The sequence below is a fragment of the Stylophora pistillata genome, chromosome 1 (genome assembly GCF_964205215.1).
Source record: "Stylophora pistillata chromosome 1, jaStyPist1.2, whole genome shotgun sequence".
Lineage (NCBI taxonomy): Eukaryota > Metazoa > Cnidaria > Anthozoa > Scleractinia > Pocilloporidae > Stylophora > Stylophora pistillata.
In genome coordinates, this window is record NC_142519.1 from 15,305,837 (window position 1) to 15,331,310 (window position 25,474).

The window sequence follows — 25,474 nt, forward strand, 5'->3', positions numbered from 1 at the left end:
CGAATATAATTCATATCAATACCTGCGACTAGTTTTCGCAGGTGTCACAAGTTTATTGAACCTAGAACACTTCAGCGGCTTCTATGCAAAACACTACGCACCGGACTCCCACACCCTTGCAAGTGTTGTCTTGCTCGAGAAGTCGCAGTCGCTAAGCTTGAAAGTATTTTGAGTCCGTGTACGAATGAAGTTACCCGCTCGCACCGAAAAAGCGGAGTTGCCTCAATTGGTTGGGAGAAAATCGATTCTCTATCAAAAACCTCTCAAAAGAGATCCTTGAGCAGACGGAAAAGTTGATGAATTCCCCAACTTCAAATATGTTAGATCTTGAATAAAAAAAAAACAAAACAAAACAAAACAAAACAAAGCCAAACAATGTCAGCATAACCAGAAAGAAAATAAGAAAAATGCCCTTCAAATACTACGATCGGGAGGCCTGTGATAGCAAACGTCATCGAAGAAACCGAAATTAATCATACTGCAAGATCAAAACAGCTTATCGAAAATACAAACGCGAATCGGGAGCCCATTTAAGAATGAATCAACGCTTCATAACCTGAGTTGGTGTAATTGTTATCAAAACTACATTCAACACTGTTATTTTGTTCCAAACGGTAGGTCGTTTTTCCTCCTTTTTCCATTTTTTATTAAACATTGATTTTGCCATGCCACTAATTTTCTTATGTGAAATTCTTATAATTTCCATTTATTATATCATGCGCAAAATTTTCCACAACGAAGCTGATGTGTCAAAGTTCTTGGTTGATCTAGTAAAGTCATAGGTATAGTGCTTGCAAAAAGTAGGGAAGTAGCGAGGAATTTAACGGCGCTAAATTTCTGGTAAGCGCGCTGTAATTGTGACCACAAGGACTCCATTTACGCTGACTCTTGGCAAAACTTTCCTTTCGTTCCTGAAATACCAAAGTAGTCTTTTTCCCTTCAGTGAAGCTGTTAATCTTTTATTGTATTTGTGTTTGTCTTCATTTTTTTGGAAGGGGTTCGATTAATTCAAACCCGTGCCCCCTAGACACCAGTGGTGCGCCACTGCCAACTGAGCAACGAAGCTATAGGATGAAAATGATAAAGTTGTGTTTTGATTTCCATTTAATTCAACGTACCGTTCTTGGTATGTGCTTAAAGAAACTGGAGATTAAGATGTATTTGCATTTATCCAGATGGTAGATCATCAAAATGAGGAATGAGCAATACGGATGTTTTTTTCTTCGCCGGGATTATATTATCAGAGAACTTAAGCAAACCACGACGGCAACGACGACGTGGCAAAGGAAAAGAACTAATAAACAATAGCCAGCACGTACGTTTCAAAAATTTGTACATTTCCTTTATGTCCTCTGGAAAACAACAATGCAACGACTACTTGTCATAAATTTCCATTTGGAACTCAACACTGCTTATATACGTCATGCTGAAGTTGCCGGGTGTGGCGCCGTAAGGGACGGTAAACACATGCAGCCATTTTTGAAATTTTAATCAAAGGTAGAAATGAATTTTTTTCATCGATGTCTTCCTTGGCGTTGCCGCCCTGACTGCCGTATGGTCCCTGTTACGGAAGTATGAATATCAGCACCGGCGTTAAATTGCTGTGCATCTGGGATATTTCTGGAATGCCTCCGCTACACGTAAACATGTCTAAACTACATAAAACGATAAAAAGAGGCAACACATTTTGGTTTCGACGGATGTAATAAGACTCTGACTACATAAACATCATTTACTTCTAAAGCGCATGCGCTGCATTATTGACCACCAACATTAATTGGTACCTCATTGGTAATTATCTAAATTTGCTTTCGTAGAGTTAATATATCACATAAAACACACTATTCGCAAAAACGGAACAATAATGCTATGAAAACTATTACTAGCACTCTCAGTTTCAGATAGTCACGCAGTTATTGTGATGGTTTCTCCACTTTTATGTCATTTTAGAAAATTTGGCCTGTGACAGGTTTATGGACGTCGGCAAATCTGGCAGCCGATTCGTCACCTGGAAGTGGAATAGGAGATGACGATCTTTTGTTTTCTATACCTTCAAGTTGCAAACCTATTAATAATGTAATGACTCTGGCTTTTTAGAGATTCGGCTCCCTCAACAAGAAACAAAATTAACAAATTTCGCTCTTTTCTTTTTGAAGGATAACTCTGCACAGAAAACTTAACTAATATTGAGGTATATAGGACTTTGTCATTCACAAGACTAGTCTGTTTGTTCTTTATGCAGTAATATAATTATAATACTAGACAAGTAAGAAGAGAGTCGGTTCGTAGAAAGAGAAGTCGCAAGTGAGACATGATTTCATTTGATTTGTTTCCAGATGTTAGAAGAAGGACTTCGAAAGTTTGCCCAGGAGAACTTCAGCCATAGATACTATCCCATTCTTCATGGAGAATCTGAGAAAATACAACCTCTGGCGCTTGCTGTAAAAAGACCTCGGTCAATATGGAAACGACCACGAGGAACACATGAAATCATAGTTCTTGCAGAACTGGCGAAATACGTTCAAGGTGACAAAGAAGCTACGATTTTCCGTGATTTCTTGAAATCTCAGGTCAAAGAGGAAATGTTTCAGTCCAAACCGACCATTGATATGGGTAACAGGTATTTACTTGATAAAGAAGTTTGAAGGTCATTACTCAAAAGTCAATTTTAATCCATACCATTTTGAGTGTCTCAATGGAGTTACCCGTTTGCCGTAAAGCAGCCCAAAAATTTATCGGCAATTAGACGCAAAAACGCGAAGATTTAAACCGTTAGCCGTAAAATTCATTTCTCCATTGAGACATTTTGTGAGCCTAACACTTGTTTTTCTCTTCGCTCCTCCGCTATAGCTACTTAGTCATCTGTTGGTGTTTTGTTCGAAATACTTGAAAAGCACACAAATAAAGCTAGACGTTCCCCAACATTCGCACGCTATAACCTCCAAAGGCAGATGTTGATTATTGATTGAATATTGAGGTATCTACTAGTTCACGATCTTGCTTTTTGTTTATCCCCTCAGTGCTAAGGAGTACAGCATGGGTTTCTCAGGATATCTGGAGGGAACCATTAAGATCAGCGGTGATCAAGGAGTTCTAAAACTTGGTAAACTCAGCCAGAAATACATTGACGATCCAGATCTCCGTGGAATACTTGCAAATACTCCTTTAGATTACAACAAAATGAAAGGCTTTAAGGGGGATGAGCTGTTTGTGATAACGTCCGTGATTTCAAGCGATCAGTTTCAACTTGAAGGAGAGAGAAAGCAAGAGGTATAGAGTCGAGAGTTATCAGTTTTGGAGAAATGTCCCCTTTCTTCACACCCCAAGCTACTGAATTTCCGACGGAGTGTTTAGAAAATTTGCCAACTCATGGAAAGATACATTTGTATTGATCTTATTTCAGACCGAGGCCGAATTCAGTGGCGAAGTGCCGCCAAAAGTGAGTCCCTTCTTCAAACATTTTTTTCAACCTGGAAAAGTGCATGCTCGCTACTGCAGTTCGTGGTCTCTTCCAGAGGTGGCATCCAGAAACTCCACTGCGCCGATCCTCTTCAAGTGTTGCCATGTTAATTACCTAAAGGATGACAACAGACTGGAAATCCGGAGGGGAGAATATGTTGGTAAAACAGTTAACAGGGACGTGTTTGGCGGCAATCCTGCCGAAGAGGACCCGTATTATGATAGCACCTACGTAGAAACATATTCAGATGAGACTGACCTGCCTGGTAAGTATGGTTGACACAAGGACCTCTGCCCTTTTCACAAGTAGTTCAGGGACCTTATGAGTATAAGGCGAGTTCGAAATCGAGAGCGACATTTGAGTTTAAGTATTTAGCGAAATGCCATGGATAAGTGTATTAGAAAAGCATTTTTGTACTCGGACGAAAGTGAGCCCTCATTCAGCTGAACTGCTTTTTTTTTTTTTTTCGCCAAAAGGCCTTTTTTTGCAAAAACGGCTTGATCTATGATGCTAAAGAATAATGCATTTTTCCGAAAAAAATAACTTAAGTTTGCGTGCCTTCACTGCTTCATTGGAAGATTCGGAACTATAATTCCTACTCAAATGAATAAAGGGGGTTATGACCAATTGTCATCATCAACTGATCTGATGATGTAAATTAACCACCGTTAAGAGTTTCAAAGCTGACGTTTCCAGGTATTCTTGAAATCGGACACTTAGTCGTCTTCCTGTTTCGCCAATATATATCTTTTTTGCAATAAGTGCAAGTTATGCAATAGATGACATTGGCGGAGGTGCACGTGAATGGATCAGTAATCTCATCGGATCGCTTCGGTTCCGATATTTTCTCAACGTTGTGAATGAAAGGACAAGTTTTGCATCGTGTGCGAACGCATTTGGAAGTTCCGGGTTGGTCATTAGTTTGAAGTGAACTTCTTACCAAAATGTTGCCTATTTTTTGGTCACGTTTCAATGAATAAGTGGAAATTTCCAAAAACTAGCGCCAGCCCTTGGATCGTTTTGAAGTAATTTTAAGTGTTTCGGAATAATAGATTTAACTACGGGGTTGTCAGGGTAAGATGTGAGAGTGAATGGAATGCGGTCGGAAATTTCCTCCGCCTCCTTCGCGACGTAGAAAGGAATGACAAGGACGCATCAAGACCAATCGCTAGATACTTTAATCTACCTAATCATTCTTTCAAATCGGCACTCTTGATCCTAAAGGCATCAACGAACGCTTTTCATTCTACTAACTTATTCTTGCTTTTCTCGTAACCATGTTCCCACCAATATCGTTCTGGCGAAGGGCTAACGCTCGAAACGTCAGCTTTGAAACCCTTTATGGTAGCCAGTTTACACTATCAGCTTAGTTACTAAAACCAAATTACCCATAAATCGTACTTGTCTGAGAAACTACAGGTCTCCGCTTTTTTCTGCCATATTTTTATTATTGAGCGAGATAATCCTAACAGAGCACAGAGTGTAACCGAATTTCAAGAATTGTTTTTTCTTCAACCAGATGCTGCCCTTATTCCAGACGATCTCAAGAAACTTGACCCTATTCTCACCAAAGTACTTCTACCAACAAAGAATAGAGGAGAGTGTAAGGCGCTTGTTCAGAAGTATCTGTCCTGGGTAAGTTGACATTAGACATTCAGTTCAATGTTCTGATCATGAATTGCCTTACGAATACCCATTACATTGAATGTCACTTCGATGAAATGGTTTGTCCTTATGTCGGTCTGTCTGTTTGCAATATGCTTATGATTCTTTTTTCGCGTTTCTGATGCCCAGAATTCTCTGTCTGCAAACCAGTCTAGCTGGCTGCTTTCGTCTGTCTGTTGATCTTTGGTAACTGCTCTTTGGTACCCGATCGATGCTGGCATCACCACATAGACTACGCTATGTTGTAGCTACATAGCAGTTTACCGAGTAGGTTTCATGGTTTTCTGGTGGTGGGTTGTAAAGACGATGCTCTAAATGAGCTTTTATACATTAAGTCGATGAAAAGTTTCGATTTATTATTTCAGTCACTCTCCTAAGCTAATTATTGATCTGGGCCCAGTTGTTCAAAGAGCGGATAACACTATCCAACGGATAAGCGTAATCAATCGGATAGATATTTACTTTGGGGATAGCGTTATACCTGTTCCCTTCTAACAAACGGAGCCTGATCTTTGCTAACATTTTGACTTTTTGGTCAATAGTTCGAAAAAGCTTTGACATCTAACAAAACGAGAATTCTGGTTGAGAGTCCAATAACACCAGCTGACTGTGAGTTTCTCAGAATTACTGCCTACCTTTCCTGCTCTGTGGGATCGAGTACGTTGGATCTCGAGGCCCTCACTAAAGATGACATTCATGGATATGCTGTCGTCTTCAGGAATCTTTCCGGTACGATAACAGTTGTATATGAATCATCAGCAATAATGCAAACTCATCGTGCCCTGTATTATACAGATGCTCAATCATGTCTCGAGCAATTTTTAAATTTTTAAATATTTTATTTTTTTAATTAATTTTTTAATTATTTTTAATAGTTTTTTAATTATAGACTAGTGTGCAGCACTTCTGCGAACAGTAGTTGTAAAACTTCTTGTATTTTCCTACGCGTTTCGTCTAACTGTCGTAGACTTCTTCAAGGAGTGTGAGTAAACGCCTGTATTTATAAGCCAAAGTTACAAGGGCCGATGACCGTAAAGGCTTGGCCGGACTTACGAACAGGAATAGGCGAAGTTGTGAAAAATTTGTGAAAAATTTAACATGCGTAAGGCAAGGTGAGAAAAAATTGCTCAATGGATAAGCGTAATCAATCGGATAGATATTTACTTTGGGGATAGTGTTATACCTGTACCCTTCTAACAAACGGGGCCTGATCTTTGCTAACATTTTGAGTTTTTGGTCAATAGTTCGAAAAAGCGTTGACAACTAACCAAACGAGATTTCTTGTTGAGAGTCCAGTTTTAAAACCGTGGCCCCCAAAATAGTTTTCTCACCTTGCCTTACACGTGTGTAACTTTTCACAAATTTTTCACAACTTCGCCTGTTCCTGCTCGTAAGTCCGGCCAAGCCTTTACGGTCATCGGCCCTTGTAACTTTGGCTTATAAATACAGGCGTTTACTCTCACTTGTAAAACTCCCTGAACAAGTCTACGACAGTTAGACGAAACGCGTAGGAAAATACAAGAAGTTTTACAACTACTTTTCGCGGAAGTGCTGCTCACTAGTCTATGATTAAAAAATTAAAAAAATTAAAAAAAAGTTTTTCAAAAATGATCATGTACACAAACTTTTTCCACAGATTTATCTGACGAAGAGTGGGAAGCAATTGAGAAAGATGGCGCGAACCATCATGATTAAATTAAAATTGAGAAATGTTGCGTTCACACGGAATCACAAGCTTGTAAAAGGAGATATTTAACAATGTTTTAACTCATTAAGTCTAGAGGAGATCAACTTTAAATAGAATAAGAGAGTAGTTTGCTTATATAAACAGGCACCAGATATTTAAGAATAAACTAGAAAACAACGAGTATGGTTAAGAGCGGCGAGGATTTAAGACCAGAAACTTCAGGCTTGCCAATCGAACCATTGTGATAATTTTCGGTTTTGAGTTAAATGCTGAATAAGGTTAAATGAATTACTAATCATCAAGAGCTTTAGACGTTTTCACCTGCATATATTCAGTTTTATATCCACATTAAGTGAAATAAATAGCTTTGTGGATGGGTGAGTCGATGCAAATTATGGCTTCGATCTTCTAAGCTCGCTGTTTTCCTCGTGTTTCGCACCCTGAACAATTAATGTTCGAACACATTTTGCACCAAATGAAAGGTATTTTCTATTCATTTTCGTGCCAAAAAGAGTGTATTGTTGACATATGTTCAAGCCAAATGGAGGTAACTTTGCATATAATCTCCTAGCAGCTATTCTGAAGTGCGCGGAACATCACGATTGTAAACAGTTCACCGTTGACAACTTTTCAGAGGGACTTTGTGAACAAAGCAGTTTGTATTTTCCTTTGTATTACTGGCAAACGCACTCTAAACTCAAATCAACTTTTAAAGGAAGACATCGATAGGTTTGAACACCACTAAGGAGGAAATGTGGTAAGATATAATAAACGGATATTCTCCAAAGTTAACTAAGATAATTGCTCACGAGTAAAACGTATCTCATTTAGTCTGTAGAGTTAGGTCTAAAAGAATTGTTTTTCACTCACAGGCTCTACAGGAAAATTTTGCAATGAAATTTGCAGGACATTATCTGGAAATCACTACATGACTAACAATAGTTGAGGAAAAACTTGTTTAGATTCAAATCTGAAAATCGTTCCCTTTAATCCCCTAAATTGTTAAAACACCCTAACTTTGCAACCCAGACACTCAGAATCATCTTACTATAAAAAGAAATTCAACCTTCGCATCTTGTAGAGGGGCAGGTGCTGTTCTTAGTCTAGTCTGCCCCTTGAATAATCGATCTAAAAAGGGAGAAGCCAGGTAGCACACCACATCGACAACAAGATTTGTGTTCATTCCATAGGCATTGAAGCCTAAAGAACTTGAGAAGGCTCTAGATGCAGTTTAAAGTAGCATTTCTGAATAGCTGGTTCGGTTAAATAACCAATCGAAATAGTGATATGAAATAACCATAGTGAAAGTAGCTCACACAATTTGCCATGAGTACGAGAGAAACCATGAAGAAAATATCCCTCATAGGTTTTAGTACTGGTAGACTATTTGGCTATTCCTTTTCGAATTGATTTAAATCTCACTGTGATGGAGAGACATGCGTGAAGTATTGACATTTTCGGAGTCCAATCTTTTCCTATGACAGATTCGGATGAGTGGCAAGGATCAAAGCTGGAGGGGAATGCAATTATCATGATTTCAGTGGGTGGTAGCGCCAAATGCTTCACAGATTGGCTTTTGTAATTTCATTACCTAGCCAGTGCAATCAGGAAAACAAAGTAGGGGTAACGGGGGATGTTGAGATCTTGTGCTAGTGGAGGACGAAGAAGAAATTTAAGCAGCAACTGAGCAAGACTTGGAAGTATGGCTGTGTGTGGGGTGGGGTAAGTGCTTGAGTGTGCTTAACCTTTCAACTGTTATGAACACGTTGCAAGTTTGCGCAAGCCGGAGGCGGGGAGGTGGAGAGGAAGGGGAAGGAGGCTAACAGTTATGAACCAGCATCTTATTTTCGTGCTCTCAGTCAGTGATAGTGGCTCCAACATGAAGAGTGTTTCTGGAGGAAAAACTCGCCTTCGCATGATGAGAATTTTAATGAAATATTTGTTTGACGTCGAAGCGTGCACCTTTGAAGAAGCATTGAATGCAAAACTAATTATCAGGTGTAGATTTTTAACTGGAAAATGCAGCAACCTCTCTCGGAAAAAAAATATACTTTGTCAACATCTGTTTTCCTTCTACAGCGACGAGAATTTCAAAACAAAAGGTTTTCCCTTATAATAATCCTCCAATATACACTATGAAAGTTATCTTAATTTCGAACGGAAGAATCTTAATAATGACAGAAATAGCCCTAAAGTCATAAAAGAAAAAATCTTAAAAGAAATAATCTGCTCGCGCATTTTCCAGATGCCTGAGAAAAATTTATTTAGGTAATAAAAACATCTGAGTAAAATACCGAAACATAGGATTTGGTTTCGAACCTTGGTGCACTCACGTCGGACGGGCGGGAATGTCATGGGATATTAATAAAGATAAGCGCATGTCATATCCAGCATGAAAATGACGTCTTAGTGAACAAAAATACTATTTCGTTATTCCACCGTGAATAGCGTGATTCTAACTATGTAATCGGCCCAAACTAGCAACAGATGAAATTCATAGAAACTGAAAGAGAGTTATTCGCCCTAGTTTTTTTTATTCTGTTTGCATTTATATACGGTTGGCTGTTTCGCAAGGTAAAGTCTGCATTGGACTGAGCTGATCTAACTTAACTTTAGTTCTCTGCAAGGAAATTTCACAATTCCTGTGACCTTCGATTCTAAGGTATGATAAGCTGTGTTTTTACACTTTATTGTTGTTAACCCATCCATCTTCAACTACGTCTACAGTTGAAACTAAGGGAACATAAGCAGTGACCTGACAATATGAACTTATAAATTTGAGAAACAAGCGGAGACTCAGTAAAATAGTCTCCAAATTCTCAAAGATAACCCCGTTTCTTAAAATACACACATATTAGCACTCTTGATTTGCGATTTAATAGGAATTTGAGATGAAGTCTCACCGATTATCAGCGCCTCACTGTATTCTAAAGAAAGGTCCCTTGTTGTGATTACTCCGTGCGGCGATTTATCATAGCTCTTAGGATGTGTTGCTAAGAATCGACAGATGACCAAGGGTATGGCTCAACTCTGAGCTTAACTTTTTAAGCTACGGTTAAAAAAGATTCAAATTGACAACATAGTTCTTTAACTTAAGAAATGGCTTCGATCAACCTTGGGCTGTACCGATGATCGTTCCTATGTTTTTACTCCTATTTATTGTTCAATATCAGGATTCTGCAGTTAGTTTTGCGGTGTTAAAAGTCATGACGCACGAATATCTAAAATAGAAGCAGACTGTTGCAAACGTTTCACAACAAACTCATGCTCTTACCAAGATTCTAGATGTTTGCACACCTGCATTCGATAGAAAGTTAAGTTGGTTGGCAATTAGAATCTTGACATGATAATTAATTGTACACCGACGCTGAGATGATGAAACTCTGAGAATATTTCTAGACGAATCACCGGGTGATTATTACATGCGGAGAAAAACAACTGAAAAGGGAAGGGATGTTTCAGTTTTCAAAGGAAGTCTTTACGTCGATGAAAAGCCATTGTGCATTATCCTAAGAAACAAAATTGAAAGAAGAAAAATGCTTTCCTATGCAAATACTTTTCGCATATTTATTACTAAAAGTACGGATAATCAAGTCTCACATTATCCAAAAAGCATTAGCACACTAGTTTGGAGCACGTTTTAGATATGCTCGAGCTCTTTTTCGAAGATTAAGGTGGCTCGTACCGGTGTTCGTCTTTTTGATGGTTTGTAACTTTGAAAGAATACAACAGAAAGACTGACCAAGGCCAGTTAAACACTTTTACGGGGTTGAATTATATAATCATTGGTTATCCAAAAATAGATGTCATTTCGTCACTAGCAGTTTCCATGGCAACGCTTTCATAGGCTTATTCAGACGCATTTTTTAGCTTGTAGCTTAAATAATTCGAAAACTAACCCGGTGACCCCATGATTTTTTCAGTGATTGGTTTTGGCACTTGAAAAGGAAAATGCACAAAGATTTTTAAAAAATTCTACGGAGCGGAATTTCAGAGAATCTAGAAAAAAGGCAATTTTCAAACATCGCAAATTTCCTTCCGTAGAATTTTCTATTTTCTTTTTTCTGATGATTCCTGTCGACGTTATTATCATATTGGAACAATAAAAGAAGGGGTCACCGGACTTGTTTTCATGCAATAGCTTTCGTGAGTTTAGCAATTTCCGCGCGCGTTCTCGCGCATTTAAAAATCTGGATTCTATAAGATCGACATTTGCTCATGATCTGTTATAGCTACCGCTGACAATTGCGTGTGCTCGCGCGCGCGCCTACGATCTGATGTTTACAGACGTTTACTGCTAATTAAGAAAATCATTAAACAGCTGTCAAAGATAGCCTCCCGGGCTTATCTTAAAAATCCTACACACGACCTCTGGCTATATCATATTATTTTCCTTTAAGTTTCAAAGTCCTCTTCCACTTCAGATAGATTATCCTTCACTTGAGTTCTTTTTTCGTCGTCGCAAGATTCATATCGGTTGAATATTTCTTTTAAACGTGAAGTGAAGCAACCTTTACTCCTCCAAAAATCGTCTTCTTTATCTTAGTTTCTATCTCCTGCATTCACAGTAGCCGCTCAACACATCAAATACAAGCTCTTAGGTAAACTTCTCACAAAAGTAAAAAAAATTCCACGCGCCGCCATCTTTGTTTTGAATTTTCATCATTTGATCTCGCGCTTCTTTCGCACGTTTCTCTCGCGCGCGTCACGCAAGAGTGACCTGTTCCCCGCGCGAGGAAACTGGTACGAGCCACCTTAAGGCTAGAAGTGAGTTATTGCAAATGTCTTGTGATTGTTTCGGTTACAGTGAAGGCGCAAATTGCAGTTATTTTTGTGAGTCTTGAACCCTATATCTTGTGATAGTTTATTCACGTTTTTTAAAGTCTGCTTGAACACCGATTCTTCTAACAAAACATAGCTTTATTTATTTCATTTCCATCCTCTCAATCGAAACATTCAGATGTTGGAAAGTGCTTTGTCGAGCGTGGAAGCGCCCGTCAACACGTTTATTCTTGAAGGTATTTTTTGCCTTCGATCGCTCTCGAAAAATGGAAATAAAAGTTAGCTGGTTGCTTCTGCTTGGAAATAGCAGAGTTCTTGAGGCGTAAGAGTCTTAAATCCCATTTTTTTCAGAAAGAGTTTTCCTCACTGATTGAAAAAACGCTGCTCTGTTGTGTTGTATTTATTTTGTCACACCGTTAAAGTTGTTCAGAGCTGTTTGCTGTAGTTTAGTCTGCTACCTAATGTAAACGACTTTGCCGATAGGGATTGCTTCCAGACCCATAGAAAATGCTTTCAGTCCATAATCATCTGTATAATGAAATGCTGCTTTGTGTAAAGAAGGCTAACACTTTGTGAAATTGTTGCCAATTTTTTTTTCCAGATGATAGCAGACGCTCTACGTAAGTTTTCTAAGCAAACTTTTAGCGAAAAAACGTTTCCAGTGCTTCACGGCGAAACGGCGAAAATACAGCCTGGGACACTAGCTGTAAAAAAACATCGATCAGTATGGAAGCGACCCTATGCAAAACTTGAGATGGTAATCCTTGCAGAACTAGGAAAATATGTCAAACGTGTAGAAGAAATGAACGCCTTTGGCGAATCTTTCGAATCTAAGATAAAAGAAGAGGTATTTGTATTGAAACAAGAAATCGACAAGGACAAGGTTGTCATGGCGGCCAGGTATGAATCTCGGTTCAAATTAAAGTTCACCTAACTCTTAATTCTCTTCTTAGCCGTATGGAAAGTTCTTCTGTTTCTGATCACACTGATGAAAAATCGGCGTCGTAACTTCCAAATCGCCAACTTCAACTTAAACGTAATACTCTGGGAAAGAACAGACACCAGAGTCCTCAGACTCGATCGATTAATTGGAATCCATGTGGTCTCCTGCCATTTTTTGGATGATTTGAAATGAAATCGGTGTCTGAGGTTCAAGATAAGCAGCTTTAGGTTCAGAAATGTCAGATGAAACGTAGCTGATCGCACGATCGTCTCGAATGCTGAGAAATTGGATTCCCCCGCCGACGTCATATGCACACTAGGTCCCAGATGCACAGTAACTGTAAACCTTCATAGATCCGCGAGGATGTAATGGATAAGTCTATTCGCTTTTTCAATCTTCACTAAATTAAGTATTCTTTTGGAAAATAAATTTAGAAAATGAGGGGTTAGGGGCACTTTAATGAACTGAATGGCCATTTCTATCATCAATTCCTTTAACAGTGTAATATGAAAGAAAAACATTATTTGGGCTGCATGTATTAATGCCTGATTAAAGTCGACTTAAAGTGAAAAAAAAAAAAAAAAAAGAACTACAATGTATCTAATGAAAATAACAAAAAACTCTCAAAACCGTCTCCGTTTCCTTCAGCAGTTGGTGCTCCTGTCTTCAAAATGAGTCTAAATCCTGTTTTTGCATTCTTTTTGTTTTCTCTTTATCCAGAGCTGAAGAGTTCCATGAAGGTGTCGAGGGATGCTTGGAGGGAACCATTGAGTTAGGCGATGGACAGGGAGATTTGAAACTTGGAAAACTTCGCCAGCGCTATATTGAAGATGTAGACCTCCGCAAAATACTGGGAGAGACTAACCTTGACCCTAGCAAGATGATGAATTTTGACAAGCATGTATTGCTTCTCATAACCTCCGTGATTTACAGCGAGAAATTTGAACTGAAAGGGAGAAGATTGGTGAAGGTATTAACTTAAACGCATGTCGTAATTGAAATTTCATCCTATCAAGACTTATGACGGGTTCTGTAGAAGCATATGCCAAATAAACACAATTTCAATTGATTAAAGTGCAAAATTAGACCCTAAAAAGGCTCATTCATTGCTGAAGTAAACAAATCACAGGGATGATCCAGTGGAGACAGCGATCGCCTTCCACCATTGTGAACAATAATTTCAGGACCAGGCTTTGCATGCAGGTGTAGATCTAGTTTTTTTACAGAATGTGTTCGTTACGAGGGTCTCCACGTTCCGAATTGTAGTCGTTCGTCTCTTTTAAGTTTTGTTTTCTTTAAAGTACCGACAAATAAATTGCTGCACCTTAAACATACGTGTAAAGGCATCTATTGATTGTCATAAAGCAGCATTCATTGTTAATCACCACCTTTCAGTATAGTTAGGCATCATTTGCCATAATTGAGTATCTTTCTCAGATCTTTAGAATCGATTTCAATTTGTCTTGAATCAACTTGTATGGAACTGATTTCGTTTTGTAGTGAGACGATCTAACTTTTTTACTACTTTCAGTCAATTAGAAGTCGATTAAGTTCTGCCAATAGAATCAATATTTGTCTTGTAATAAGTTAACAAAACGTCGTCGAATCAACCTGGGACGCCAGTGAAATGTTGAGCGAAATCTCTCAAACTCATAGTCAACCTGGATTACGTGGATATATTTATCAAATCATTAATTTATTTCTCTTGTTTCATCCACTCATTTACTCTTTAACTTCATTTCATCACGTATTTGTTCATATATTCTCAGGCTGTAAGTTGACTAGTATGGTGCCTCTTTGTTGGTTACAGATTTTTTAATCAACATCGATAACTTATGGTAATTGTGATTCTACCCGCTTTATTTTAGACTGAACGTCAAGTTGAACTGGCTGAAATTGAACATCTGTGTCCACTTATAAAGTTTTTTTTGCCTCAAAATCAACTAACGCAATTAGACGAGACCTATCGTCCTCCAGAGCTGGCGACCAGGACCTCAGAAGCACCGTTTCTCTTCAAGTGCTGTCACGTCGAATTTGACAAAGTTACTAATCGACTGGAGATCCGCGAAGGAGAGTTTATCAAAAAAATTGTAGTCAAGGACGAGTTAAAAGAAGATTACAATCAGGTGGACTCTGATGAAGAGGAAGATAAGGGTGACCATTCATTCGTGGATCTCTATGGGCAAACGGACGAGGCTGATTTGATTGGTTAGAACCACAGTTTCTTCAAGACTTTTAAAACAAGTTGAAAAAAGGGACCTTATTCAGAATTCTAACCTCATGCTTCTCGTTCTTTAAGTCAATATCTTCAGTAATGCAGCTCTTGTGTCTGAATTAAAAAGTAACCAGCTTCAGTTCCATAAAACTCTTTTCCTTTCCTTCTTTTTTTCCCTTTGATAAAAATATTTTCCTCCAGAATTCTATGCGGTAAAAGCGACGCTCTTCCTATTATCATTTTTTTTTTAAATTTTATTCCCCCTACGCAGATTATTTCACAAAAGAAGACTTCCAGAATTTGGACAAAATACTCCAGGATGTCCTTTTACCCTGCAAGAGTAGAAAACAGCGTAAGGCACTCGTCGAAAAGTATCTCTCCTGGGTAAGATATGCATGTCGAAATAAAACATACATGTTAGTTGGTTAGTCTTGTCCATCCTGTTCATTGAAATAATTTTCTATATGTTTGCTGAATCCTAGTGTGGTTTCATCTGTTTCTCTCTATTTCCCCCTTGCTTGCATTAATTTAATAATACTTCTAATTTAATAATGCTTCTAATTTAATAATGCTTCGGTGCTTCTGAGGTCCTGGTCGAATTCCATTCCTTTTTCTCAGTTTCTAAGACTTCGTCGTTTATGTAGTGATGACTCTTATTTCCACCACAAATCAGAGTCAATGTGCCATTTTTTCGATAAACGTAGTTACCCAGTTTCTGTCGTTCAAACGGGTTACCACCGCGCCCAACTTATTGATCGACATTCAGCACTACAAACGTCGCATAAGGAAGATTCCGACCGCATTCCATTCACTCTCACGTTTCACCCTCACCACCACTCAGTTAAATCCATCATTCTTAAAAACTTTCAATTACTTCAAAACGATCCAGAGACAAGCACTATCTTTTCGCAGCCTCCGCTCATTTCATTCAAACGCGACAAAAACATAGGCAATTTTTTGGTCAGAAGTTCTTTTCAGACTAATGACCAACCAGGCACTTTTAAGTGCGCTCGTGCACGATGCAAAACAGGTCCTTTCATTCAGAACACCGATAAAATATCGGGACCTAAACGATCCATTAGGATCACCGATCACTTCACGTGCACCTCCGCCAATGTAATCTATTGCATAACTTGCACTTATTGCAAAAAGATATACATCGGCAAAACAGGCAGAAGAATAGGTGACCGATTCCGAGAACACCTTCGAGGCGTGGAAAGGAATGACAAGGACACATCGAAACCAGTCGCTAGACATTTTAATTTACCTAATCATTCTAAGCAACATATGGCAATCTGCGGTCTTTCCTTACTCTTAGGTAGCACGGAAAGCCGTAAAACTCTTAACAAAAGCTCATCTTTCAAACCGGCAGTCTAAATCCCACAGGGATCAACGAACGCTTTTCCGTTTCACTAATTTATTCGTGTTTTTCTCGTTGCCATGTTCCCACCAATAACATAGCTCCATTTTCTGCTTTAAAAGCACACACAACCTACAATTCCTCTATTCGCTCCGACGAAGAGCTAACGCGCGAAACGTCAGCTTTTGCAATCGTTACGGTGGCCAATTTACCATTTCAACTTTGTTGATATATCCAAATTATTCATTTAATAAAGTTGAAGATCTTGATATGTCAAGTTTATTAACACCATATACACCCCACACATGGTTCATTTTCGCTGTAACTGAGTTGTGCTATGTTGAACAGACTTAAAAGGAAATCAGCAAATAGCAATAGATACGCATCTAAAGTGTATTTCCTCTTAATTACAAATCAGTCTTTTCTAACGTCTACATTTTGTCTCTTTTGACAGTTTGAAACAGCATTGACAACAGAGGAGAAAATAATCCAGATCAAGGAGCCAATCACCTCAGATGACTCTGTTTTCCTCTCAGGTGTTGTCTCTCTACCATATAGTGAGGGATCAACCATACTGGACCTGACAGTTCTCGAAAAGAAGCAAGTCCATGGATATGGGATTATCTTTAAAGTTCTGCACGGTAAAAACGCATCCCTACTTTTCTAGGCTTGTACCTGCTAATAAACTTCATATATATTATTGTCTAAGTTTTTAACGGCTCTCTCTTCAACCGTTTTTATGTATTTCAAAATTTCGCCCCCATGAATGGCTCATCAGTCATTTCTCCTCATAATGTAACCAGAATACCTAACAGAAAGATAAGAAAATGAAATATTATATTAAAAATTTTGACCACACATTTGTTGAACTAAATGATATTAAAGAAAAAAGCAGCAGATTATAGCCAAGAGAGTTAATAATGTGATTTCCAGTCCTAAATAAAGTCACTGGTTGCTTGAGAATAGGTCATATTGGACCAAATATGATCGAGCCGCCGGAGACGGAAATTTCCCAAAAAGTCACACTGCAAATAAACTTTCCTTACCTTGCTTAATGACTCATGAATCTTAGAGATGCAACATTATATGCTTTATGCGGCCATAGGAAAAGGAGGCCAGTTCAAAATATCCTCTGCCATCACATGGTTCGCCCAGCCTGAGAAAGTAGTTAATTCTTCTTTTAACGACTGGAAAAGTTTCCTTGAACAGATTGCCTCTAAACGGTTTTTTTTTTCATTGCAGTCGATAGTAATCATTTTGTTCCCAGAAAATGCGAAATCCCATTGTTCCTTTGCCTGAAAAAGTAATTAATCCTCTTTAAGCAACCGCAAATTTTTTCTTTCAAAAATTTAATTATTTGTTTGTTTTTGTCTTTCCGATTCCAGTTGAAAATATACATTACTTTGCTAAATAAAATACCATGGAAATAATCTGACTCTGGTAAACAATGACTAATAATTTCACTAAACTTTTTCAACAGATCTACCTGACGAACAGTGGAAAGAAATTGAAGAACAGCACAAGTCGAATACGAAGAAATAAACTGTTTTTTGACATGACAGGGTAAAAAAACAAAAGGAAAAAGAAAAGAACTCCAAGTAAACTCTTGCAATCATCCTCTTTAACATAACCGTCGTTATTCGGTCTAATTTTAGGGAAATACTCGCTACACTACTTGCTATCGTTGATAAACTCAAAATATTTACCAGAGGAAATAAATTTTGTTCCAAACAAAGTCTGTAGTACGACGTTATAGATCTCGATCAACCAAAGAGTGAGATGAGGCTTAATATGACTTGGAGCTAAAAACAATAATGCGATTTGCAAAAATTGTTCTCTGAGTCGCCAAAATCAAGATAGCTACCTGATGTTCTCTTGTCGAATTGTTATAACCTGGTTATGAAAAATGAGATTAAATTCCCTAGTGCAAGAGAATTGACATTTTTTTACAGTCCAACCTCTATTAAGCGGCCACCCCCGGGACTTTGAAAAGTGGACGCTTGATAGGGGTTGGCCGCTTTATAGAGGTACAATTTAAATTGGATAGGAATGGTATAAAACATGATTTTATTGACTCTATATAGCAAAATGCTTTTAAAAAGTGAACATATATGAAGATAAATCCAAAATTCTTTGTAACAAAACATCAAGTGCATTTCCAGCCCAGGCATAGTTCTAGCTCTAAAACAGAGGGCACGTAGGGCTTACGGCCCTATAGCTTACAAACTTTCTCAAGAGGCCAACAAAGAAAGAAAGAGCTGTTGCGAAAGGCAAACACGTAAACAGAGGGGCCGGCTATGGTTTAGAAATTCCATGCGAGTACTGCTTCACAGGGGACGAGTTTTCAATTCAATGGTTAAAATCAAAACTTGAGGAGCATGGATTTTTGTAGATTTCCAGTACAGTTGTGATAAAGTTTTCCTGTACAGATTTTGGTTGTAACAAAACAGTGGTTCAGCTCTATCTATTGTTAGCTATTGTTATGTTTGTATGGCGCCGGATGTGAAAAGTTTGCACGTGCATGTGGCTTGTGACTTGTTATGGTGGAGGTTAACTTGCAGTTCTTGTTTTCTTGTTGTTATCAGTTATCGCCTTATATCATCTGTCCCCATTTCGCTTGGAAAGATAAATTGCTGGCCGCTTAATGGAGGTAAAAAACCATGTAAATAGTACACTTGCAACAGCAAAAAGGTGGCCACGGCCGCTTAATAGAGGTGGCCATTGAAAAGAGGTATCAAAGACAGCAGTTAACTGACAAATGAGGCGGGACTTTAGACAAGTGGCCGCACAATGGAGGGTGGCAGCTTACTAGGTGGCCGCTTAATAGAGGTCGGACTGTAGTTGCAAACCGCGGTAGTCTCCGGTGCAAATATGTTTACTCGACTCATCTGTGTATGTTAAAACTAATAAAGAAGTACTCTATTGTTTCATCTCATCTTTTTGAACAAGCAGTTCACCATGACATGTACTGAAAACGAGACCATAGACAGTAGACGATATACCATAGATTATTGACGCGAGACACGAGACCATAGACGATAGACGATAGACGTCAAAACTGTCACACAATCGCGTAACGTCACATAAATCTTTCATTCACGCGGCGTTATGTCACCAAATTCAAACTGTGATGCAATCTGGTAAATGCATGTCACACATATCTTTCTTTTTTTAGCTATCATGTCGGGAGAAACACTGAAATGACTTTGTCAATGAGAGCTCAAAATGTTTCACATGTTCATCGTTGTACCCTGGTAAAGATAGAGTATATATTTTTGGGAAAAATTCTCACAATTTCGTTGAAATTATAGAATCTACGCTTAACATAGACGTCAACAGCTACGTCAACGACACGAACGCTAGATTGTTTGAGCGGTTGTTAAAGTTTCAGCGAGCAACTGAGAAAGTAGAAGAAGCTAAAAACTGAACTGAAACTCTTTATTCGCACTACTTCAAGAGTTTACTACAGATTATAAAAGTCAGAATATATAAGAAACATTAAATTACATCAATAATCAAAACGAAATACACGACGCCTTTCTATCGAGGCCAAGGGCTAAACGCTTGCTTCGACCTACACATGGAGATCAGGAGGAAAAAAGCGCGTGCTTGCCGTCAACAAACCGGACGAAGGCTTCGAGAACAATGCAATTTAGGTCGGCCAACGTCTCCTACACTATTTGTACTTCTTCATTTGCCAGTCCGCTGCTAGCTGTAGCGAACCCGATTAGTTATGTTCGTGGCTTCTTATCACCGGTACAGGAAATCGGCCCGAATTATCGAGTGTTTCCGCACGTTGGTACAACACAACAACAATAACAATAATATGACCACTTTCATCGGTAACATGGTCGAACACGAGCGGGAGTGCTTGATATATTGACGATTTTCTGGATCCTGTAGGCAGCTTAACAAAAACATCTACGTACAGACCTGATTTTTATCAGGTCTGATTTTCGCTATTGCATAAATAGCGCCATCTACTGCGAAGGATGGTGCATCATACGTATTTAATACCGCAGTTCAAAATATATAAACTTGATAAAAACATCTTCTTTCTTGACTAAAACTTTTCTAATTGCAAGCTTCTGGTGAGCATTAAGCTCGAAAATTTTGAACTTTGAAGACGCTTTGCAAGCTCCTTCAAGCACCGCCATTTGTCTTGTGTTTTCCACATGAGGATCGCGATAGAAAACGATATCTGATTGGACGAGTCTCAAAAGGTGAGTCTGGCGCGAAAAGGTTCCTGAAAATGGAACCCGAGCTGTGATTGGCCAATTCGGAGAAAGGAATGTAGTTCGGTTGTCAGCAGCCGTTCTTTTGGGGGAGCGTTGCGTGACATCCAAAAAAAAAACGGCTGCGAGGGAGACTAAGGTGTCCAAGGTTCACGAAAATAAACCACAAATCACCATAGGGTCACATAGCAGCGTGACAGGGTTGTCGAAAACGTGGATGTCACCTAGGTCATTGTTCGACTATTTCCGACGTTAATAAGATGAGCTAGCTAAGATGACAGCTTGATTTTCTTTGCATATTTCAGCATCTGGAATTCCCCAATCTCGGTTTCTTTAAAGCGACATTTCCCGATTCCCGCTTGTTAAAATCGCCAAATCCCGTGTTCCGGTTATAAAAACAATCCCGAATCTCGTCCCCTTTCCCTTCAAAATCTCCATCCCGGCCTTCAAATAAGCCAAATCCCGGATCCCAAAAACCTCTTGGGGACCCTCTACCATGATCGAATCATAATTCAGGAAGCTAGTTAACATGGCTTGACAGAACCGTGGTCGACCATTTCGCGCCTTAATTAGAAGACAATTTACGAACGGTTGGATTACCTTTGAAACCCATCCGGTTATCTAACGAATTCCTATTTGTTTTAAAACAACTCGAAGCGATTGAGTAGGAGGGCTTTGAGTCTCAATGCTTTCTATGTGGTAATTACCAACCAATCAGCACCTTTTCTGGCCAAAGAAGATCACGTCTAAATATAACTCGTGTCGTCAAACTGACTTATTCAAAACACTTTCAGCATCTTTTAGTCTCCGCAGCAGATATGTGGAGGATCGGATCAAGTTCGGACTAATTTTGCTGTTTTTTTTCGGTCATTTTTTCATCATTGACGCCCTTGTGCTTCCGAATTTTTATCCCTTTGGTCAGGGTGAGAGCGACCAGCTGGTTCCTACAAATGACAATGGGAGCTCTGGAACGATACCGATATCGATTCCATTTCCTTTCTTCGACAGGAATCACAATTCTTTATTTGTAAGTATAACATTTTTGTCACTGATCACGCCAACTGATGGATAAGTTCAAGGAAAAACTCATGTTGAGCCTGTGCGGCAATCCGAAGGCGAACTGGAATGACTTCCCTTTTGTGGCTTCTACCATCTACATGAATACGTTTCAATCAGTTGAAAGCCTCAAGTTAACTTTGTAGTTTCATCTCGATCAATTGGAAAAACAAGGAAAACCTTAAATCAGAAAAAGAAAAACAGGAATAGACAAGAACAAGCAAACAGATGATCGTTTCAAGGAAAAAGAAATTTTAATTCAGTTTCCGGGTCTAACCGTTCATAGTTCGGTGCTATCTATTTATTCATAATAAATCTTTTATGCCAGACATGGTTAACGAAAAAAATGAATCAATAGAGGCAAGAGAGGTCAAGCCTTTCTATCATATTGTCCACAGCAGCCTTGTATGCGGAGATTTAATTTTCACTTTCGATTGACGAATTGTCACTTTCTAAATTAACTCGCAGGAAGGGGAGGGGTTACGGCTTCTGGTGAATATTTAATTATATAGGAGGTAAACCAACCCTGAACTGCTTGATCTTATTTTGCATATGTTTAGATATTCATAAGCAAGAGTACGATACATAGATAACTGTAAGGTTTTCCATATCTTAGCACAGACAATCCCTTGTGTCAGTGGGGTGACGTCAAAGGATGGAAAATAGTAATGAAGTGAATCCCTGTACACCGGAAAAAAAACCCATTAAGGATGAGATCTATTTTGAGCCTACTCTAATCTTATCTTAATTATTTTTAATACTTTGTACTCGAATGCTCTTAATCAACTTGTATCCAAAGGGGAACATTTGGGTTGCTATTTGCTATTATCACGGGCGTTTAGGTTAATAAATGTTTGTAGGGGATGGGGGTGAGGCATCTGGGGTTCTGAATACCGCAACACTCGACTAGAAGTAACAGAGTGCGGAAACGACGAAACGCCATAACGAAACGACGAATCGAACATTTTGTCCAGGATCTACCTTCATACGACTGCACACCAGCAACTCGATAAAGTTTAATCACGTTTCCTGAAATATCCATCAAATTTGTCTTTCAGTGTAAGGTCTGTATCCAACAACCGGGGAAAGAGTTCAGCAGAATTATGAACAAACTGGAGAAATTTGACAACCATCCAAAATCATTTAAAAAATGGACTGAATTTCAGAGGATGAACCGTTGAAAACAATTTGCACGTTTTGAATAGTGCATTCGTCGAAGAGTGATTTCATTGCCACTTGTTTGGTCTGTAACGACGTGGATTGCTGACAAGTTTCTGATGGCTGGTTGTGATTGATAGCAGAAGGAGAAAAGGCTCTCGATAAGACTTGCTGCAGTGATGGAGCTGTGAGGTCGAAGGCCGCGAATTCGGTAGCTTACAAGAGACTGCTCAATGCGTTGTCCAGAAATGGCCATTATGTGGCGGTTTGAAATCCCTGCGTTGGAGCAGAGAGAGATGGCAGTGGCTCTTACACAATGGTTTGTGTAGATTTTGGATAATCGTGCTTCTTCGCTGATCGTCTTCATCATTTTTGCGAGGCTGTTTATTCCAAGCGGTCGTGCTTCGTACCAAACGGCATCTAGAGCCATGTTATTTTTCTTCGGATACTGGAAAAGCGCAGTACACTTTAGATGTACTCTCTAGAGATACAATTTGAGGGCCTTGTAGCCGTCGCCTTGGTCTTCGGTCTCATACATTCTGGCTTCTTTTTCTGTGCTTTCAACTTCCTTTAGTCCTCCAGGATGATTCTTTGATAATTCATCGTGACTCATGGTTGCGTAATTTCTTCCAGCCGCGTCGGTTTCAAACTTGAAGCTGTTCGTTGTCAAGCTTCTTTGCCCTTCAAGTCCCCGTCTACAGAAAAACAGGACGACATGAAACCGATTTCTCAGGAAAGAAAGCGTTGACGGCAAGGACAACACTTCGCTTGATTTCAGCTTCTGGAGGTCTTCTTCCTCGATAGCAGGTTTGTGCGAGACATTTTCTTTACCGCATCGTTTCAGATTTTTTATTTGCGCATCTAGCATGAGGTTTGATCTTGCAAATCTTGGGTCAGTTGAAATTTGTAGGCCTCTGCTAAATGGCGGGCCTTTGAGGTATCTTTCTATCGAATGACGAAATCCCAGCAAGGTCAATCTACTGTAATCTTCGCCCTTTTTAGTTCTCGCTTCTGCATAAAATCTACGTAGGTTTTGATCAAGCTGACCTATTTTCATCGCATCAAGCGGGGTTTGAATTTTTTTTCTGCACACCAAGCTGAAAATAACAAAAAGAAACGGACTATCAAAATTTGGTTTGAAATGGAACTTAACTTTTATTTTCATCTCTTATCAGAGTATAAGCGCTTTTTAAAATCGCGAAACAGCAAATTGAAAATGTAATTTCGTCGACTTTGTCTACGCGTTAGCATTTAATTGGGTTTACACAGGAATAACTTCTAAATATTTAATAGGTCTTGAGATATATATTCATTTCGTTTCCTCTTTCTCGTAAAGCCAATTAATGAATTTCAACTAAGCTTTGATAACTTTTTGTTTACTTCTAAATGTTGACACAGACCAGTTTGTGACTTCTTTCGTCTTTTTTGAGTGTCACTCACAAGCTCTTCAAGTGCGCTTTCGCTTAAACTTTCGAATCTCTTTGCAGGTGGCTCTGGAAGGATGCTCCCAAATAGGTCAAAGGATGGACTCTCTGTTTTATCTTCAGATCACTGTGAAGACAGTTTCGCATTGCTGGCAGAAGGGACGTTCCATTACTTTGGAAACAATGTCTGTCGAAATATTTGTTTTGGAAACATTAGCACACACGTCAGCAGCATACACCCATAGGCAATAAGTAGATGCTGAATTAACCAATCAGAGCGCGCGCTTTAGTTATGTTATAATATCTTGTGGAACTCATCAATATCTTATTGGCTACTTGCTCTCACCAATAGTAGTGTTTTTCCTCTATTTTTGGAGGTAAGCAGCGTACAAAAACAAGTATAAAACAAGTTGGAAAAGTTAATATGGGCATCAAAGATTGTTGTTTAAAATCAAAACATCTAAAAAGGCAAGCTACTCTTACTTTCAAAGTTCGGTCAGTAAATTATTCCCTTTTATAGCGTTCAGCATGTTGAACCGCATAGTGGTAACACAGACCTTGAAAATATGGATTTGGCCCCGAGCGTTTGTTCCTACTGTTACTGTCATTTGTTTTATGTTTTTAAAGCTTTTAAAGAATCTGAGTATGGTTGTCAAATGAAAAAATCAGAGTTTTTCTGTAGTAGAACTGAACATCGCAGCTAATATGATAGACTTTTCAGAAAGGGCTTTTGAAGAAGTAAGAATGATGGAGTGCGAAAAACTCTGCTAGAAAGAATTTTTTCGGTCCGGATCTTCCAGCCGAAGTTTTAAAAATTTAATAATTTATCAATTTTTATAGCGCTTATTTACATGTGCTGATCTAAAGCGCTTTACATGTTGTTGAGATCGGACGTCAGCATTTTATCAGGCGCCTTTAGCAGCCGCTTCAGTCCATGTAATAATCTCACCTTCCCACCCATCCCACCCCAGGAGAGGACATCTATCACACAGTAATCTCGTGCGTGGTAAATTAACGTCTCCCACCCCTAACGCTGCAGGAGACGGGACCTACGGCTTTACGTCTTATCCGAGAAGACGAAGCAATGTGAGTGAAGCGACTTGTTTAAGGACACAACTCAGTACCCCAGCCAGAACTTGAACCCGAGCCATCCGACCCAGAGTCCAGCACACTGACCGCTGGACCACTCACGTTGTAGAACAGTACACCATGTCACTCTCAGTGATTTGACTTTCTTCACCAATAAGTATGAGTAGGTGCTGGAGAACTTTTAGGAAACCCGAAGGCAGAATGATGGACTAATATCCTGTGAAAGGATTTTAATTACATTCCCACATGCCTTGCGCTTTAGAAATTAAGAAACGGAACAATTTGAAGGCTGCATAAGCTGATTTTATCTGTTTGGATTTCTACCTCAGAACCATCCTCGGAGACCCAGGGGCTGTGAGTCGATTTCAAGTTAAGGGCAGAAGAGCCCCTGGGGACATTG

At 39.0% G+C, this 25,474-nt stretch overlaps 2 protein-coding genes and 1 pseudogene across 3 annotated transcripts; 2 read left to right on the forward strand and 1 right to left on the reverse strand.

Moving 5' to 3' along the window:
• Positions 1 to 463: 463 nt before the first annotated feature.
• Positions 464 to 7,613, forward strand: LOC148741378 (uncharacterized). 2 transcript variants are annotated; one of them, XM_088739989.1, is made up of 7 exons: positions 464 to 614; positions 2,337 to 2,620; positions 3,021 to 3,270; positions 3,404 to 3,725; positions 4,980 to 5,095; positions 5,668 to 5,854; positions 6,762 to 7,613. In XM_088739989.1, the coding sequence occupies exons 2-7, from the start codon at positions 2,337 to 2,339 to the stop codon at positions 6,818 to 6,820; spliced, it is 1,218 nt and encodes a 405-aa protein (XP_088596115.1). In that variant the 5' UTR covers positions 464 to 614; the 3' UTR covers positions 6,821 to 7,613. The 2 variants fall into 2 exon arrangements, with proteins under 2 accessions (XP_088596115.1, XP_088596117.1); XM_088739991.1 differs by lacking the exon at positions 464 to 614 and adding an exon at positions 1,433 to 2,191.
• Positions 7,614 to 9,326: 1,713 nt separating this feature from the next.
• Positions 9,327 to 19,047, forward strand: LOC148741379 (uncharacterized). Its single transcript, XM_088739903.1, has 7 exons — positions 9,327 to 9,474; positions 12,196 to 12,494; positions 13,258 to 13,507; positions 14,406 to 14,745; positions 15,024 to 15,136; positions 16,567 to 16,753; positions 17,593 to 19,047. Exons 2-7 carry the CDS (start codon positions 12,196 to 12,198, stop codon positions 17,652 to 17,654), a joined length of 1,251 nt encoding a protein of 416 aa, XP_088596029.1. The 5' UTR covers positions 9,327 to 9,474; the 3' UTR covers positions 17,655 to 19,047.
• A 3,420-nt stretch (positions 19,048 to 22,467) lies between these two features.
• On the reverse strand, positions 22,468 to 23,653 carry LOC148741380 (uncharacterized; annotated as a pseudogene).
• Between the last annotated feature and the right edge of the window lie 1,821 nt (positions 23,654 to 25,474).

Bases quoted from the DNA above. Each gene is read 5' to 3' on its own strand.
- LOC148741378 (XM_088739989.1), top strand. From the start codon at position 2,337: ATGTTAGAAGAAGGACTTCGAAAGTTTGCCCAGGAGAACTTCAGCCAT. The intron at 5,096-5,667 runs GTAAGTTGACAT...TTTGGTCAATAG, and splicing joins TTCAGAAGTATCTGTCCTGG to TTCGAAAAAGCTTTGACATC. The intron at 5,855-6,761 runs GTACGATAACAG...CTTTTTCCACAG, and splicing joins CGTCTTCAGGAATCTTTCCG to ATTTATCTGACGAAGAGTGG.
- LOC148741379 (XM_088739903.1), top strand. From the start codon at position 12,196: ATGATAGCAGACGCTCTACGTAAGTTTTCTAAGCAAACTTTTAGCGAA. The intron at 12,495-13,257 runs GTATGAATCTCG...CTCTTTATCCAG, and splicing joins AAGGTTGTCATGGCGGCCAG to AGCTGAAGAGTTCCATGAAG. The intron at 16,754-17,592 runs GTAAAAACGCAT...CTTTTTCAACAG, and splicing joins TATCTTTAAAGTTCTGCACG to ATCTACCTGACGAACAGTGG.